The 20,004-nt window shown below is 40.4% G+C and overlaps 1 protein-coding gene across 1 annotated transcript in view; it reads right to left on the bottom strand.

Moving 5' to 3' along the window:
- LOC144060061 (uncharacterized) overlaps positions 1-20,004 on the bottom strand; it is an 85,209-nt gene that overhangs the window by 37,291 nt on the left and 27,914 nt on the right. The window contains exon 3 of the mRNA XM_077579199.1: positions 3,022-3,164. Within this exon, the coding sequence (XP_077435325.1) occupies positions 3,022-3,164 (143 nt within the window). The remainder of the gene's footprint in view (positions 1-3,021; positions 3,165-20,004) is intronic.

The raw sequence follows: 20,004 nt of genomic DNA, 5'->3' as shown, positions 1-20,004 counted from the left end.
GCTCTGGTCACACAAAAGAACGTAGCAACGTCTCTGGTGGCAGAAGATGGAACATTGATTAAGCGCAAATGTCGATGGCTGCCGTGGTAACAACTTGATTATCAGCTGCTTGTGACAGGATGGATGTATTATCAGAGGCCGTTAATGTGTCAGTGGCGTTAGGGCGCGGAGACAGATGACGCTCAGATGATGATGAGGAGGAAGGAAAAGCTATATTGACCCAGAATAAACGGTCCTCTTTGCTATTTGACAACTATTGCCTAAGGAGATTTTTTATTGCTGAAATATGAACACATCGGGAACGTTGAGGCAATGGGGATGGATGGAATGAATGTGTGTCATGTGGTCTGAAGTCACAATTTCTTCAAATACTGTGCCATATGAGTCTGAATTTTTAGTTCCTATAACTTTTTTTTGCATCAAAATAAAACTGTTATTAATTATAATAATTGTAATTATTATTATTTATTAATTAATAAAGTGTGAAGATAAAGTTATCTGAATCTGAAAAACTTTGAATTTTAAAAAGCCATTCAAATATGTAAAAATTCAGCATCTCCCCCAAAAAACTATGCGCAAACAATTCAACATGCAAATTATTATTATTTTTTTTAATCCATGTCAAAATTCAAATTCAAACTCAGATACTATAAGACGTCAACATCATTATGAGCAAAGTAATACCTATATTCAGCCAACATTCAGCCAATCAAGTGACACTTCATTGGTCATGTGACACTGACACTTGAAGGGTAGTTAGCTAGCACTAATTGTTATAAGTTCTATCTGTATCTGTGTATTTATCATGTGTTAAAATGTGTTATTTAAAGGTAAACAACTGCTTTGAAAATAAAGCTAGCTTTTTTAGTCTATGACCTTTCCATTATGTGTTAGCATTAAGCTAGCAGACTTAATTTTCGCAACACAAAGCAGAAAAATTGGTGACTGGTTCACAACTGGAAAAACTCAAAAGTACCACTGTACATTCAAGTACAAAGTCAGATGGCGCATATATACTTCTATACCATAAAAATCACAGGTAGCGATATTTTCAAAGTGCATCCCGATTGGCTGCAAACCCACACACCCATATGTTTTTAGCAGAAGGGCAGCCCTTTGCTCAAGGCTCTCCCTACGCAGTAAATACCCCACGTCTACCATGACTTTATTTACAATCAGAAACTCTGAAGCGTCTGCATTAGCACAAGAGATTTATCGCTCCCGGTGCTTACATTTGAAAGGCGCAGTAACTCTTTGACTGTGGGGCCAGGTAATAAGGATGCAAAAAGATGTGTGCCAATGTGGCCTTCGGAAGAGTTCCTTTGAGATCGGATCTTGAGTGACGGCGTGGACAGGAAGTTGTGAGTAACGGCGGAGGTAATTGGGAAAATAGGTCAGCTAGGATATGAGCTGCGTTGTGGAGTTAATGGAGGGAACACTTGGCTTGGTATGAATCACCGATAATGTGTCCTTAACTTCGGGTCAAACTGCCTGGCATTTTCACACGTTATCAATGGAGGTTGTTGTTTTCAATTTCGAAGCTTAACCTGACACAACAAAGTGTTATTTGAGGGCATCTTTGTTCACAAGGAAATCCAGGAAAGAACTAATAGAAATTGTGAAAAAGGTACAAATGCAGGATAGTCCATTATGGACCGATACAATTAAAAAGAAGACTAGCCCAGCTAGCATAAGTGCTCAAGTCATTTGGATAAAGAGTACAGCGGAACTTAATTCATTTACTCCCAGCCATTTTCCCTGAAGAAACCCCCTTCGCTCCCGGCTGTTTTACTCGATTTTGACTGATTTTGCAAAGCCCACAGAACATTGTGTTCAATTGCTATAAAAACACAGACCCTACCAAAAGAAAGATTAGAGTCTCTTCTTTCATTAGGAAAAAAAAGTATATTTCTATCTGTTTCCATTTTGCATTTAGCATTAGAATATAGATAAGTTTCATCATTATTCACAAATTTGTTTAAAACGGTGGGGGAAAGAGCTTTTTGCAACATTGCCCTGGTTGTTCTCTTATACTCTGCTGCCACCTGCTGGCCATTGTTGTAACAAGTATCATAGCTTCAAGCATTCTCTTCAGTTCAGAGGCTGCATCAATGCCTTTAGTATGCTCTAGCATAAAAAAACAAACATAAAAACGTATAAATACATCTTTGGGAGCATTGTATATATTTAAAATAGAACGTATTTATACGTTTTTGGGAGCAAATGAGTTAAAATATTTTCCGTGACACTGGTCAAATTTGGATTTTGAAACAAATGCTCCCTTGGAAATAACGGAAACAGAAATACGCTGTTCTAGAGTTTTATAAAAGGGAAGTCAACACAAAAATAATATTTACAATAATATGTTATATGCGCTCTCACAAATCTAAAAACGACATACTGATTAATATTGTGTTTGTGGAATATGAATTAAGCAGCAAAATCCATCTCAGGGGGCGGCCATTTTGCCCCGTGTTGTCGACTGAAACTGACATCACAGTTGTTACAGCCAATCACGCCTCACCTGTTTTCTGAGTTTGGTCATGTGATATTCGCAAGCTGATAAGTAATAGGAAACAACTAAACTCATTTTTTCCCGTTTTTAACCAAGCCTCAGAAGTAAAAGGATGACATGTCTAGATTCCCGTTTAGCTAATTTATTTATCAACCTTACGCAACACGTCTAAATCTTCTGGAAGGAGAAATTAATCCTGTCGTTTTATTTCGAATGATGTTTTCTGTAGTTTGTTATCAGTACTGGTGCGTGTTGTAGATAATTATCGTTTCCACAGGAAATCTCAGTAACCAGCCACAACCTCTAGCTACATCACCCTGACACAAATACACACACACACACGGCAATATTGAATGCTGCTGCATCTCCCACAGGGGAAAAGGTAATTTGTCCAGCTCAGAAATAAGGGTCTCTCCATTTCTCTCAGCCGCATGATGAAAAACACGAAGCCATGCTGCTAATGAAAAGAACACTCAGGATGTGTATTATTATTCCATCAGTCTCACCTAGCGGGCCCCGGCCCGGGGTCCTCGCCAGGGGAAGGGCCACGGCTTTTCCACCGCTCGACTTCCAGAGAGGGCGCTTGTGGCTGGCCTGCCACTCGCAGGTTTCCTCTTCATTCATTCCACAGGAATTTGGCCGCCATTTCCTGCATGGAGGGGACGAGCTTTGACTGGCTTGGCGCACGCAGGGCCGAGCAGGTATTTATCTAACCACACACTGGGCTTGATTCATGTGAAACAAGCACGCCCTGTAAACAGTCTCATTACTGAAGTCCAACACTTCATCACTCACCAGGCTTAGGTCGCCCGCTGGAGAGAAAGCCTAAATTGGCGGCGAAGCCCGGTTTGCTCACATTTGCCTGCTTGGAACTGACGGATTTATCTCAGAGCTAATATGATCACAACGTGTGTGCGGCTTAAAGAATTAAAGTGCTGCTGTATGACCACATTGTGCAGCATTTCAGTGTTGACACCTCAAATAGCAGCTGAAAATCTCAAATGAATCCTCACCACAAGTTGAAAGCACTTTGTGACCTCATATTCTTCTAATATCACAAATTTGCTAGCCGACAAATCACAGTAACATATAAGCTGAGAAACCATCAACACTCTACAAAAACAAAATATAACATCATTCTGCCCTCTGTGAACGTTTAGCATTCATTTCGACACATAGGTAACAGTTCCAAAATGATCAATGAAATGCAAAGTTTTGGTGTACAAACATAAGTCAGCTAGCTAGCTAGCTAGCTAAAGGAAATAAGTATCACTACTGCAGCCATTTTAAACCATCAAATAACTGTTACTTGAACATAAACATCAAAGTAATCATATAAATAGAACATCCAAACAATACTCACATTTATACAGTATTCTCTCTGCTATGTGGTAACAATTAGAACTTGTGAAGATAGCTAGCATTAGCTTTAGTTTAGTTAACAACCATCGACTTCTTCTTGGCATGTTAAACAACTCTACCTGTGTCACAATACTGCCACCGTCAGGCTAAGGCGTGTACACCAGAATGGTCAACTACCAAATGTAAACCAAATTTCTTAGTTTATTTTTTATTTTTTTTAATTCAGTAGGGTACGATTCTTTCACAGCTGCACTCAAGAGACCGAATTTTCCGGTAATGTAGTTTAATCTCATCTAATGATGATAACTGGCACATTCATTGCCACCTTAACATCTGCTTCATCACAGCTGGATCCAGACACTGTCTCCAAATATCCTCGCTCGTTTCATCTCCGTAGGTACAATTCAACAGCAGCAATTCAAGTGAGAATCATTTCCGCTCTAAATCTATTTGTCGCAAAGGTCTTCTCACCGTGGGCCACCTGTAATTTGTGCCGTTAACTAAAGGACATTTCATTTCCTGCAGGCACCAGCGATGGATCACATTCAAATTCACCGCACGCGACGCAGAGCGGTTTTGTTTTTATACGGGCATGCAGCGGTATGAGACCTTGAGACAATCAGCATACCAGTTAAGGCATAACTCATTCTTGCCTCTGGCGATTTGCACATAATGAATATTTAAACCACGTCACTCTATTGCAGTGAATACATAAACTTTCTTGAAAACTTGAATCTGTTTCTTGGCACATTAATTTGTGCTTTAATTCTGCTTCATGTGGACGAGGGCACCTACATGTACTAAACATTTGATTAGGTAAACCATCACATATGAGAGGCAATACAAGTACAAAATGTTAAGTTCCAGGATAGCAATTCTCAATTTGGGTTGAAATGACAAAACTAGCTTCTGCATGACTTATATTTATTTGTAAGATCAACTCTGGAAGTCTACACTGCAGTGAATTAAACGCTCCTGTGGTGACATCCAGTATCTGATTCCTGATTAATGTGAGCATCTCTGCCTACAACCTGCTTTCTCCCGCTAAGAGAAAGTGTCTCCTTGTCTGCAGTACAGTACAGATAGTTGAGTGTATCTGTATTGAGCGCGCTTTGAAGAATGAGTGTCTAGTGTTGCTTGTGGCCCTGTTGCTGTCTGCCTGAGTTCACCTGAGCCGAACAAATGGCGGTGTCAAGCTATCTTGCTTCATGTAGCCCTCCGGTCTATTTTTCAGTTGGAAGGCTGCTGGCGAGCGACTGCGGAGGGAAGCGTGTGACCCGCATGACTTTGAGTGGCGCCGCGGCCAACTTAGAGACAGCCAGGAAAGGAATCGGACTATTTGGGCCCATCGTTGACAGGAGCTCCTAGAATACGGCCCAAAGATTGACCTATATAGGCCCAGAACAAGAGCAATGATATCATGTTATTTACATTAGCGATAGATGCTATAGAGAGATACTTAATGGTTTGATATTATTTTAAGAAAAAAAAGTCTCATATGTGAGACTGGAATGAATCCATGATTTACCATCACAATTTCCCAAACTTTCAAAATGACAGTAAATGCAGCTCATTCCTGAGGCAAACTGTTAATTTATCATCAACACGATTACGGCATGACAGGTTTTCTGACCTAAAAAAAAAAAAGGTTACATTTAACACAAAGTTAACAAGGAAAAAAAGTTCTCCCAAGTGTGCAGCTGCTATTTACAGCCAGGATTGAGAGAGCATGTTTTCTGGGCTATCTTTACTGTTCTGCTGGACCCAGGAGGGAGAAGACAAGACAACGTATTAACTGCACAAGAGGTCTAGTCACCACAGGAAATAGAAATGAAAATGTATGGGAAATTATGCCAAGAAAAAAACAACTATGTAGAATAAGATATTAAAGTAATGTTTAAAATGACTACAACCATCCAACCCTTCATATCTTTGAATAATTGATAATTTTTCATTATCTGTGTCATTGTCCGTGAAGCAGTAAAGCAGGGTTCAGTTTTCATTGAGCATATTAACATAGCTCATAATTTAACCCGCCTTCTCTGTACCCTGCCAGCAGAGGGCGCTGACTCAACAACATTGACGTACTGCGTCAGTGAGGTTTTTGTGAAATGAAACCAAATGGCAACACTGGATAGTGACTGAAAGACGCCAGGGTAATCACCTATAAAACCAAATTATATCTTTAAAAAAAATATTAATCAAGCTTTTCTATGAGTCAATACTCATTTGAAACATGTGATCCATAAGTGTTACCCTGTCTCTGAAGCACTTCTTGCTTCCAAACATGCAGCCACATGGTGGTGCTCTAGGGAGGCACTTCAATGTGTTAAAAGTCCAATGAGAGGCTTCATTTGCGTTTATGTATTTATTTTATTGCTCCAATAGTGAAAGGCATGCTGCATTCAACCTCTACAACCCCATCATTCATTTATTTCTCCTTTTGGTTCAGCCACCTTCCTGCCACCAGTCCACCAGCAGTGGACGGAACAAAGACAAATGAGCTAGCTTGGACTGCAATCATGTGTGTCTGACAAACAACAACAACAACAGCAACAACATTTACAGCCCCTGAAAGGACAGGATACACCGAGCACGGGGAGAGAGAACACTGAGACCTGGGCGGGAATGGTGGCGTGAACAATACAGCGGGGCGGCTGCCAGGTTTTATGGTTTGGGATCCTGCTCCCAACCCCCCACCGCCAAGCCCCTCTTCCTTCCTGCCATGTACTGTAGTGTAGTGTACACTTGGGCCGCTATGAACCGCGCGTGTTGAAAGAAGCCAGGCAGAACAATGAAACAATACGAGAGCGGCGGCAGGGTGGGTATAGCACATGAAATCGGAATTAATCTCACCAGGGGTGTTTCACACCTCACGTCCTTTTGCTGGGAGGTGTGCTTGAGCCACGTGGACAATTAAATGCACGCAATGGTCCACAACATCAGGTATACTTTGACAATTCTTATTTTAGCTTGTAGGAATGGACCTCATCTACAGCCTTAAAACAGCTGGATCCCCAAAATATATATATGGTAAAAAATATATATAATAAAAGGGCCTCACCTACAGTCTTAAAACAAAGGTTAAAAAAAAAAAAGTGACTGACAATTATGGGTAATTTTGTATCAAAACAACCCAATGTTTTGGGTTGTAAGGTTGGGTCAAACCCAAGTAGCGGGTCAGCCTTTTTTTGTTTTGTTGTTGCCAACATTAGATTATTTTTTTGAGTGTAAAGAAAAATGTGTGTTTGTGTTGTGTGTGTAAAACAATTTGACCCAACTATGGGTTATTTTGTATCTAAACATCAGATTTTTTGGGGGTGTTGTAAAGTTGGGTCAAACCCAAGTAGTTAGTTGTCCCATTTCGTCTTTCTTTTTTTTTTTCATTTACAAAATTTGGTTATTTTTGACATAGCGAGTGCTAAGACAAATGTGTGTTTGTGTTGTGTATTTAAAACAACCACATGGTCTTTTTGGTCTGTTTAGCTTAATGCTAACAAACAATCGAAAATGTCATTGAAACACTAACAAATCGCATCATGTCAAGGAGTAATTACATTCCAAAAACTGTTGGGTCAAAAATAACCTAGTATTGGTCAAAAAGTGACAGACATTTTTTGGGGGTTAGGTTATATATTTAACCCCAAAAGTTGGGTCAAAAGAATAACCCAAAATACAAACCCCAAAATATTGGGTTGTTTTGTACAAAACCTGAAATATTGGGCTGTTCTTGACCCAAGATAACCCCCAAAAGTCGGTCCATTTTTTGGGTTATTTTTGACCCCAAAAAGTTGTCAGTCCTATTTTAGGTTATTTTTGACACAATAGATGGATGTCCTAGAGTGTCTACATTTCAGTTGGTACTTTTACCCCCCCCCCCCCCTCCCCCCTCCCTTTACTTAACTTGAAACAGTGCTTCTACTTCACTCATCGTTTTTTTTTATTTATTTATTTTTTACACAAGTTGTACTTAAGAACAGAATGTGAGTACTTTTTCCATCATTATGCAAAATGGAATTGCAGCCCTTTGAGAGGGTGCAGCTTCCTTCACCTGTAGGATGAAGGTTGATCAACATCCCGTCATGCAACACGACACACTCACAATCACACAATCGGCCATGCACACACTTGGCAGACAGGCCGGGGAGGTGCGTGTGTCCGTGACAGCGTCTTAACAGCTGGAGTCGAGGTCATCCGTCAGCATTGGGCTTGATATTAGGGCCGGATCCCTGGTGGGTCATTGGCACAGATGACAAAGCTGTCTGAAGGAGTTATAGAGCTGCCAGTCTCCCCCTCTGCACGCTACTTCGTCACCTGACCTTCACCCAATCACAGGCCAGGGACTGAACTGAACAGCCCGCTCGCACCCCACACGCAATACAGTCACTGGGGACTGTCATTCCACTTCAACAAGTATGTAATCAGTAGAGTGCAGACTTCCACCAAGGCTGAACGATCTAAAAATAAAATTACCAAGAAAAATCATACTGGATTATATCTTAATCTCAGTGGAATTTGGAACCTGAGGCTTTAATGTGGACATACCTGACTTAATTGACCTCTTGACATCATCTACCATGTCATTAAGGAAACCACCAACACTATACAGAACCACAATATAACCACATAGATCATCACTATTTTGCTAGTCGAGGTTGGTTGTAAGAAGATTTGCTCTGACCAAACACTTGGACGGCGGGAAAACGATGACATCATCGACAAATGGCGGAGGATGAAACTGAAATCTGTTTGGTTGGAGAGCTAAGACAGTCTTAAGTTACACAGGCCAGCACTGTTGGTTCTGAAGACCGAGGGCAGATTTGATTAACAAGGCAACACATTTAGGCTAAAATCTGATTGGACAAAAAAATAATAATAATAAAAAATCCAACATCCAAATACACATACTGGAACCAGTGCCATCAAGAGAAATGGCATGAATTATATGTAGTTAATAATAATAATAATAATAATAATAATAAATGGTACTGTCATGCGCAGTCAATTTTTTCAAAGTAGGTGAGTGATGTGTTCCCATGTACAAAAATGGGAACGGAACACTGACATGTGCTCCGTTCCCATTTTTGTGTTCCGTTCCCACTTTTTTTTTTTTTTTTTTCAGTTTTATGCAACTCACACAGAACCATATTACGTCCTATCTGGTGGTAACAAGATACACAAGTCGCTAAATCCTAGAAGACACTAGCATGAACATTAGCATGCCTGCGCGTGGTCCCCGCACCAGACAACAATACACATGCACATCGGCATTTACAGCTCCAACTATATGGCTGCAATAAAAAACAGGGCAAATGAGGCATTCTGTGAGCCCCAAGCCAGATGTTGAGTGAGTGGTGGGTGTAATAAGGCTTAATGAAGGGTTGGACTTAGCAAAGTGTCCGGGGCATGAGAGGGGGAATAAACACAACATAAACGAGTCCTAAAAATTAAACTTGCCAATCCGAAGCAATTCGACTTTTCTCGGCACTGTGATCAGTTTGTGTAATCGTAAACGATCGTGTTGTTTAACGGCCTGTAAGTATAAAACAAGTATCATGGTTGTAAAAGCTGCAATGAGAACCTTAAGGTGACAATGATGGGATACTTCCTGCGCAGGGAGTCTGTCTAGTTTACAACTTCCTTCTTGTGGCGACAATCCAATCAAAATAAATAAGTGTTCGGGTGTTGTGTACGACGACTGGGGAGCGGCTAAGATGTTTTTCTTGATTATTGATTGATACAAATAAAAAACAAACACAGTGGTACCTTGACTTACAATTTACTTTGTTCTGAGGCCAAACTCCGAACGAGGGCTGGACGATGTGACCTAAAATTATTATCACAACATAAATTAAGTCCCTTCATGGTAACGGTATGTTTTGATTGTCCCTTGGAAAACATATGGAGAAGATTTATTGTACAAAGTTAAAAATTAAAAATTAAAACTCAGCACTCGACACATTAAAAATGCTGCGTTTTTTTTTTTTATGCCACTTGCTGAGTAGCTGTGGATATTGAGCACATTGGATTACTTTTACCAAAGGTTGGTTTATTATTTTTTAATTTTGGGCGGTCTGAAGAGCTGAAGCAGGCCGCCATTTTGGACAGTTTGGTGTACTGAAGGTGAAGTAAATTTAATGTAGATAACATCAGAGTTAAATTGCATTTAGCCACGAATGCTATCTAGCCGCAGGATCACGTTAGCTTAGCGCTTAGCATTCTGCTAGTAGCTCACACTACACAAATGTAGCGATTTGGACAAAACACAAGACCACAAGTCAGGTCTGTTATCAAGCGTACAAAAGTCATACTTTTGAGGTCACCGCCCCACCAATAAGTCATATGTTTAACTTTTTGTTTTTGAAGTGTATGATGAACGTTTTTGGGCTTTCAGAAGACATTAATGCTGACCTTAGCTTCAGGTATTTAGAGGAGCTTACTGACCCCTTCACCCCGAGATGACCCTGTCTTATCAGCTTTCCGCTGACATGAACCATCTGATGTTGGTGCGCTGAAAGCTCGTATTGAAAGTTGCGATCATTCATTCTTTTTTTCGCTCCAAACTCATTCAAGTATGCTTTTATGGGCATTCATTTTTTTCCTCAAACTAACAATTTTGCATCCTCTGATTGGCTGCTCTGAGCAAAAACCTTTTAGAACCAGTGACCCGCACATGTTAACATACTATAGTGTACACTATATTAAAATAAAACCGCAAAAGATGATGTGACACAGTTGTGTGCCGTTGCGTTTTTGCATAGTCCAAAATTGAAGTTTCATTATTACGATGTGATGTTGACGGAATTAGGAAGTAGACTGAGTCACATTGTTCTCCACTGAAGGTCCGGGATAAAATCCACGGATAGCCGCTGATATAAAGGCAGGCTGAACTTTAAGTACTGCTGTTGCAGAGAGCTAATACAGCAAGACAAATCAAGGAAAGGTTAAGAGACATGCGTTGTGGCACAGAGGTCCACTCACTTAAAATGATGCATTGCAATATTGCTTTCCTATTGGCCGGAACATTTATTTTGGGTGACGGCTGTTGCTTTACTGTGTCAGCAAGCAGGAATCATCTGGGGTGCGTGTGTGCGTACGTGTGCTGTTTTCTCCGGGAGTTATATGAGTTGGTCACACACTTTCTGGTGGCCTGGCTTCATCATTATAATGGGGCCCATTATGGCATAAAGTAAATAATTGTTTTAGGCTTTACTCATGCATGGAAAGTTAAGCATGATCATAAATTAAGTTTAGTCCGTTTTTTCAAAAAACAAACCAAAGAAAACGGCCTTGCATTTCATCACAATCAAAATGTATTACAAGTATTGTACATAAGGGTTCAAACATATTGTTGCATGATGAATTATTCAAAATGCAATTTATTTGTTTATGTGGTCAAAATGTGAGATGAATTTTTATGTCATGCCATTTAAATAGCGTTTAGTTGGTGGTGTTCAAGTCACGCTCAATGTAACCAGTAATTAAGTATTACTGTTGGATATATATGTATGTAAATAGACCTACTTAAAAATGCACTGCTGCATTATTAAATCCTCAACATGAAAGTTGCAATGTCTCATGCTGTTGCAATAGCGACCCTGATTTATGTATTTTATTGGTGTATAATATTGGCGAGTTGTGCAACTGGCAACTGACCACGCGCTGCAGTCTGGGGCGAAATATACCGGGTGACTCTATATGCAAATGTGCCTGCTGCTCAAGCGACTGGGTGTGAACTGACCAACGCTGTGCGGCAGAGATAAGCCAGAAGTCAAAAATGGGACCCGTCCAGTTGACCGGGTCAAGACATCTGTGGTCAAACGCGAGCAAATGGCCCTCGTACTCAAGTCTCACGTTAGCTCTGTCAGAGGAGCTTCTCAGCAACACCAACAACAATTAGACTTACTCACACACAGACACACAGGAAGTACCTCATCACAACACTGTGCTGCGGCCAAGAGCTGCTCCAACCTTCTCTTCTACTGAAGACTCATAATGGAAAGAGCAGGAAAAGAGAAATATGTAATATAAACGTCATACAAGCCCAACAGAAGATATTTCACCAGCAAAATGGGGCTGTTGATACTGTACAGCCCGCAGTCTTTAATTCTTCATGTACCGTGCATGTTCAAGTTCGTGTAAATATGATGAAAGATAAAAGCGATAAATCAAGATGAGCACTCACTTGCTGTGGGCGGCCTCTTTTGTCAACACCAACCACAAAGTGTCACTCATCGTAAAGCAGCAAGGCGTGCCAGGATTTAATTTTTTTATTTATTTATTTATTTTTTTTTGCAGCCTTGTAAATATTGAAGTCATCTTGGAAAATGAGGAATTCAAAGACAACTCGTTTTGTTTACAGTCACTCTGGAATAAATGTAAAGATTATTTTATATTTTCAAAGTGTAGGCATATTGCTGTCTGCTGGGCTGGAGTGTTGGAGGAGGAGTAATGGTGGGGTGGGTATGGGGGGGGGGGTGCGCTGATGGTGGTCTGTTGGACTCCAGTGTGTTGCCTTGCCACTAGAGGGCAAAGCAGCTCCAAAAATCTCACATGACTCACATTGGGACTGAGGCATGGCAGATGACCTCAGTCACAAGGCTGTCGATAGATACTTCCAACACATTAATATGAAGAGGTGGCAAAAGTATTCACACTCTGTACTTGAGTAGAAATACAAATACTTGTGTAAAAAAAAAGGCTGTAAAATTAGAATTGACTTAACTAATTTGCTTTAATGAAAGTTGAAAGGAAAAAATGCATAAACTGAAATGTTCTGAAGAACAAAAGTGAATGTGGGTCTATATTTTTAATGACAATTATATGCAATACCCAGTTTGATACCTTGCCACAATTGAAAAAAAAAAACGCTCTCACTACAAAATAGTCAATTTATCAATTAAACATAATCAAAATCATTTTTATGTCACATGTTGTTCTTTAGGAGCTAGCTATAGCTAGCTAGCATTAGCTTAACTTGTTTTTGCTCTCAAAATAATGTTCCCTTGGCTTTGCTAACCGAAATTAGCTAGTGGCAAAATAAAACAAATATATATATATATTGTGTCTTTTAGATTAGAAACTTTTTAAATTGTCCAAAAAAAAACACACAGAATGCATTTGACACTAATCAGTCTTCTAGTCGACATTACCTCATTTAGTTTTCTTAAATATGACCATATATGGGCAATATCTTGACTATCCTAATCTGTTGTGCACCCTCGTTCATGTTTCTCTACACCACTGTTGTTCCTCTCAATCACTCAAACTTTTCTTTTTTTTTACGTTGTGTAAAGCAAACGGATTTTGTCAAAGAAAAGAGTAGAAAGTAGAAAGTACAGCTATCCGTTTTAAAATGTAGGAAGTAAAAGTCATCAAAAATAAATATTCAAGTCAAATACAGAAAGCTGAAAAATCTACCGGTACAGTAAGCAGGTATTTGTACTTTACTACTTTCCACCACTGTTAATATGAATCATAAAATGAATGTTTCACACCAGGGACAAATTACACACATCATACTCTAAGTGTTTTCCGCTTAAGACTTTTACATCGCAGTTATGTCAAATCACTCTGCTTTCATAATTATAAATTGATTGACAACCGGATAGTTAGGCTCGCAAATGAAATATAATATATAATAGCTGGCAAAGCTGCTTCTCTTGGCTCTGCCGTGCTCCTGTGGGTCCCACCACCACCTGGGCCAACTGGGAGAAGGAATGCACAGACTTAATGATGCGCCGTAAATCAGAGGAGCCACACAGGGATGCCGGCCTGCCATCGGGCAGCACAGCGCTTCCCAAAGCCCAGCTCACTATGAACTTGAGCTCCACGAGTGGAAACAAAGAAAACGGATCCACTTGGAATTACTTGGCGAAAAGAGGTCCCGCGTATTCTACACTGCCGGCGCTCTTGTGCCGTTCGCCGGTCACCTCCGCCGAGGTTGAGCGGGTTTCAGCGAGGCATCGCAGCCAGCGTGGAGGGTTGAAACGGAGTGTGAGGAGCTGTGACCCCCGCCTCCTCCCGAGGCTGATGGGATGCCGGCCGAGGGCACGGAGGGTCTGAGAACTGAGGCCGACTGACATAAGTGATTGCAGCTGCTGCAGAGGCCTTGAAGTTGGCTTCAATAACATCCAGCCAAGTCAGACAAATGACAAGGTGTGAGGAGGCTTGTTTGTTTAAACCTCGCTATAGGTGACACGTCTCAACCAAATGCAACATTGGAAAAGCGGCCTTAGACAAATACTTTTTCTATTATTTGCTAAGTAAATTAAACATCCTAAATGCCTTAGTAAACAAAATGCTGCTGATTTTTTTTGAAAAAAAAAAAAAGTCCTAAAGTTGAAAAATTTGCCCCCCAAAAATATCTAATCTTCACAAGACATATTTTGTCTGGTTAAAAAGTCATAACTTTAGGAATAAAGTTTCCAGAGATAAAGTTTAACAAGCTAAGAAAATCAGTGGCACCTTGTCTTAAGAGCAACCTGGACTCGCGAGGCCCTTTTTTCTGTCTTGAGTTGCGAACGTAGTGAACAATTCTTCAAAAAAATTGTCCAAGTGCTTAATACCACTCTCAGATGAAGTTGACTTTAAATTTAATCATGAAACAAAGACAATTGTGTATCTAACCAAAGCACATTAACGTCATCTTAAGAGAGTGTGTAGCTACATGCTAACAGAAAATGCTAAATGTTGTACATGAGCTAACAAAAATTGCATTTATGTTTCTATATATATTAAAAACCCTACATTTGAATACATGCAACACATCCATACAATATTCAGAAGCATATATTCTTTATCCTCTGGGAATTTTTCACAACTGAATCTTAGTGTATTGTTACCATTGTAATGGACATTTCTTATGCTGAAATTGTTTTTGTTCTTAAAGGGGAAGTCAACCACCCCAATTTTTGGGGGGACAATAATATGTTCTATGCAGCCCCACTAGTCTAAATATGGCATTCTGGTTAATATTGCGTTAGTGGAATATGAGTTAAGCAGCAAAATCCTGCCATTTTTATCCATCTCAGGGGCGGCCATTTTGCCACTTGGTGAGTCAAAATGACATCACAGCTGCTCAGGTCAAAGGTAACAACCTATCACAGCGCAGCTTCAGAAGACAGGTGAGCTGTGAGTGGTCGTTGCCTGAACCCTGAGCAACTATGATGTCATCTTCAGTTGACTGCAAGTGGCAAAATGGCCCCCTGAGATGGATAAAAACGACTGGATTTTGCTTCATAACTCATATTCCACAAATGTAATATCATTCACAATATCACGTTTAGACTAGTGATGTCACATATAACATATTATTGTCAAAAAATCTTAGAGTATTGCTACTATTGTAATGTGCATTCACAATGCTGAAAAACAATCCAGTTCACAATTTTTTTTTTGTATGATTTCCTCCCCAAAACACTATACTTATCTCTCTTGTGTAAACGGCACTTAATCCTGAGCTTCTGCATTTTATTTCCATGTCAACAAATTGGCCATCAAGCCAAACGGAAAGGTGTTTACGGGGCAATGGTTGCTACAGTCGAGAGGTTGGCGCTGAAAAACTCTTCATTTTTCTCCCCTGGACCAACTTGTACTAATGACAGTGGTGTTAATGATGTTGACACTCCCACCAGCGCCAGCCATGGAACAGTAATGAGGGGAAGTAAATAGCAGGTAGCTGACAACGCGGCTGCTTCGGCTTTAAAAAACGTTATGTCCACCCTATCGCCTTTGCCCACTGCTCACCATGCATACCACCACCCGCAATTTTCATCTTTGTATCAATTACAACTGCGAGAGCGCCACTGCTAAGCAGAAGCCTGATTGGATTATCCTGCGACACTGGCAGGATAAAGCAAGATATTAATGCCTCAGGGTTACAGCATGTTAAATAGAACTACTCTCTCATCTGAAAATGTGTTGCGATGAAAGATTCACGCAATTATGAGCACTGTTGCATAAAAGTTCCTTATTGGCATGGCACCACACATCAAACATCTGCAACTTGCCAGAATCATACATCGTTGTCACGAAAACACACCCGTCTGATAAGCGAGGAGATTAAGCAAAGCAAGAAGTGTGGGAAAAAAAAGAAGGAAAGATTGAAAAGAGAGAAAAACGAGTGGCGCATGTCCCGCGTTTTTACCTGCTGCGCTCCCCTCGCGCACGTGTCTGCGTGACCTCGCTCTGAACCCCAAAGTGAAAAATTCATTCACCTCAGGAGCGCCTGTACAGCATGTGAAGATTGATGCGCGTGGCAGAACACATGAGTAATGGTGTCAACACGCATCTCAGCACCGGCGGCCATTATTATCATCTCCGCCGTAAAATGACACCGGGACTAATCTGATCTCTAAACAAAAACAATCGCAGTCGAGTCAATGCGGTCTCTTTAGCATAAAAATAATCCACACGGTGAAACGGTGATCTTTTCAGTATTCATTCAAAAAAAGATGGCCATGTTCCAGCTTTGCATGTAAAGAGGACATGCCGGATGTTCTGCCTTGTAAGCAGCATGTGACCCCTCATGTGAAGAATGTAAACCTCATTGCTAGCAGCGCTGCCTGAAGCTGCAGAGTATCCTAAACTGCATAAAACTGTCAGTGAATGAATGTAAGCGCAGCTAGATTTTTAAAATTGAGATATATTTTGAACGTGAAGCAATTGGAAATAAGTTGAAAATGTTAATGGTAGAAGTAGGGTAAAAATTGAGACAGTACAATTTCACAGAAAATCAAATCTAAAAAAAATTAGAACTACTTATAACAAATTTAATTGCTAGTCAATCAGGTGTTGTTGTGTTATTAGTTTAGCTAATGCTAAATGCTATCTTGGTTGACAGTTCAACAGCGCTAAACAATCAATGCACTCACCACTGTCCTGGTAGCTATTGACTGCAGCATTAGGCTAGTAGGACTACATTTCCCATGATTCTTAGACACGGAAGCAGAAAGCAGGAAGCAGTTCTAGTGAAAGTAAATAGGAAGGAATGTAACAGTAAAATTGCTTTTTAATTGGTTTGTCATATGAATCGCTATGACAACTGTGTGACTGGATATGCACACGGCCCAAACAATTGACTTGCTGGTCGGAAGTCCGTTCCATCTACTCATTAAAAAAATAAACAACAATAACAACAAAAGGGTGGAATCCTCCGGGACTCAGGACACAAGGTTCCATTTTCAGACCGTCCCGTTTAAAACAAGACATCTGGTCACCCTCGCTAGCGGTTAACTAACTAGCATTAAGCTTTACAACAACCAGCAATTTGGCAGATTGCAAAGAAGTATTTAAAAAAAAAAAGTCAAGTATTTATTGTCACTCCAAGTTGAAGTTTACTTTTAAACAACATGAAACAAAGAATAACAAATTGTCTATTATCAAGACCGCACAACTTGCCTTACGGAAGTCTGATGCTAACATAAATGGGAAGACAGGCTAACAAAACTAGCATCAATATTGTGGTAGTTATAAACCTTTAAAAAAGCTTCTATTTGAACACAAATGGTAGACAGACAATACTCACGACCATCTGCAAAAAATAGCTTAGTTGCAACAGTCTTCTTCTGTTTTTCATCATCTGTCTTTGTGTATTCTACCGCTCCTTGGCAACCAAAGCACGCCCACTCGAAACACAGAGCCCATTCAAATAATGCATGAAATCATAACGCATTGCAACTGTTTCAGTCTGTACATTGTATTTATTAATTGTGTTGTTACTGTAAGTTGTTTGAGGTACAATATTTCCATTTATTTCAATGTTGCACCACTTTACGACTTTTGTTACTATTACTAAGAAAAATATTTCATCGCTGTATTCCATGAAAGTATGCTCAATCTAAATTAGATCATCCATGCATTATTTTCTTATGTATTGACAACGGTTAATGCTGAAAACTCTTGAGATGCAGATACAAAGCTGCTAGAAATGATTTTCTTCCATCCACATGCTCACATGATAGCGTTGTTGTGCTTGTTTTATGCTTGTTTTTAGTGTGTCAGTCCTACAGATTGGGGGGGCTTCCATCAACACTGTGTCTGAGCAGGCACAGGGACTCTCTGACCCTCCAGTGAACTTTCTGTTGGGGTTACGAGAGTGCTTAAGAGGTGGAAGGTCAGAATGCATGCTCGTCACAAACAATGCAGTACTACACAGATGAGAATGCTTGATGCTCATATGATACCATAGCTCATTTTTTTCCCACTATTTGCGGGGCTTATGGGCCAAGCCAGCAAAGATGTGCGAGTTGTTCTTCGCAATTACAAACACATTGGAAAAACATTTCCTTTCTGAGCATTATTATCGCTGTCCCGGATATTCAATGTCATTAGATTGTGTAATGCGAAAACTGATATTCACACAGCATTACCGTTTCCTCATTTCTAATATGCTGTACAGTAGTCTCCAATATAAGATATTAACAACACTTCTGATATTTCGCCATTTGTTTTCACGTTGTTCATTGAAATGGCAAGTATCATATGCTTCATCTGTACTCTTCGCGCTTATGTTGATGTTAAAGCGTACCCTAAACATAGCTCGCCCTTTCGAGGGTGTTGTGAAGATGTGATGTCAGCAGAGAGCTTTGCTGAGTGCAAAAAATGTCCATTTTGCCCTTGCGGCCACATGTGCACCTGCTGCGCATTCGCCAGCTTTGAAGGTGAGGGAACTGACGGGATCAACATCAGGGAAAACATCAAGCAGGTTTCTCTACCTTTTAATGAGAAACGCTGTGGCTATAAAGGCAAATTCCAAATGGATGTGTATGACTTTATACTTCACACAGCTTGTCTTCTGTGCCCCCCCCCCTAGAGGCCCCGGGAAATGCTGAGCAGCAGGAAAGCAGCTCAGCAGAGAAGGCAGGCCCAGGGGTGTTCCCGCGTCACCGCAATGCAACAACACAAGCGACCATAATGGCTGCCCTTCTCCACTGTACATCTGTAATAGGGCCTCATATGGATTTTTTTTTTTTTGGGGGGGGGGGGGGGGGTTGATGCCGAGTCAGGTTTGGCAAAACGAAATTTCGATATCCAAATAATCAGCCGATGAATTAAAAAATATATATGATAAATAAAATAAGTTGTGTTTTGGTCTCTTAACACTTACAATGATAAATTACAGCTGAGGCATAAACTTTTACTGTTTATATTTTTCCCACTATAATCACACAAATTGTATTTGTTGTAGTCCTCCCCTGAACCACTAGGGGGTAAAGCTCCCCACAGCACAGTAGATGGCTGCTGATGTATGCAGCAGGTCCAACTGCAAGTAACCCGACCAGACCTCCCTCTGCGCTGTTATCCAGCAGCATAAATGAACCAGTCCACCTCTGCTTGATTATCATGATGTAAGGCTCCCCTAATTGGATTCTCCGCAGAGTATAATGCCTTATCTATTTTCTAGATTTCTCCCGCAGCATCTGGGAGATGTTGTCATTCCAGTGATAAACACCATTTTCACTTGAGCATTTATTACTAGACATCGTGTGCGGTGAAATGGAGATAAATGAGCGCAAATCCCCCGGCTCTGATACGCTACTATAAGCTTTCACCTCCTGTGCTCCCCGACGCTCCGCCAGCGGCCTCGCCTCCACGTGGGAGATGCAGCAGCTAACAAATGACCAGTAGGATTATACACTTTGAGCAAGAGAGGGAATTGTTTTGGAAGCGCGTTGAAGAAGAAAAACTAATATTCACTGTTTTGGCTTTTTGGCCCTTTTGATTCTACGTATCAAAGCCGTACACACGAATGAGATACTTCATGAGATACATATGGCCCAGGTTTGATAGACACAGGTTCAAAAGTTGTACCATCCATGTCAAAGGTCAATTCTAGTTTATTTATGTAGCCCTTAATCACACAATAGTCTCAAAGGGCTTCACATGCCCACGGTTAAGAAATATCATCGACATCCAAATAAATTCAAATTCAAATGCATTCTTTTTCAAAGTCATTCAATCTTCCTATAAAGTCTATGATGATCAGTTCACCTCTCACATTTTATTTGACTGATTTGGCTCCCCTGACAGATGCATGAAAGTGGATATTTATCTTGAAGTCCACAAATATGATGAAGTCTCCCAGGTGATTGGACGTCGTGATTATTGACGGTATACGGGAAATA

This window comes from Vanacampus margaritifer, chromosome 11 (assembly GCF_051991255.1).
Source record: "Vanacampus margaritifer isolate UIUO_Vmar chromosome 11, RoL_Vmar_1.0, whole genome shotgun sequence".
Lineage (NCBI taxonomy): Eukaryota > Metazoa > Chordata > Actinopteri > Syngnathiformes > Syngnathidae > Vanacampus > Vanacampus margaritifer.
Note: the sequence above shows the minus strand (reverse complement) of the source record. Positions and strands in the feature narration are given on the sequence as shown.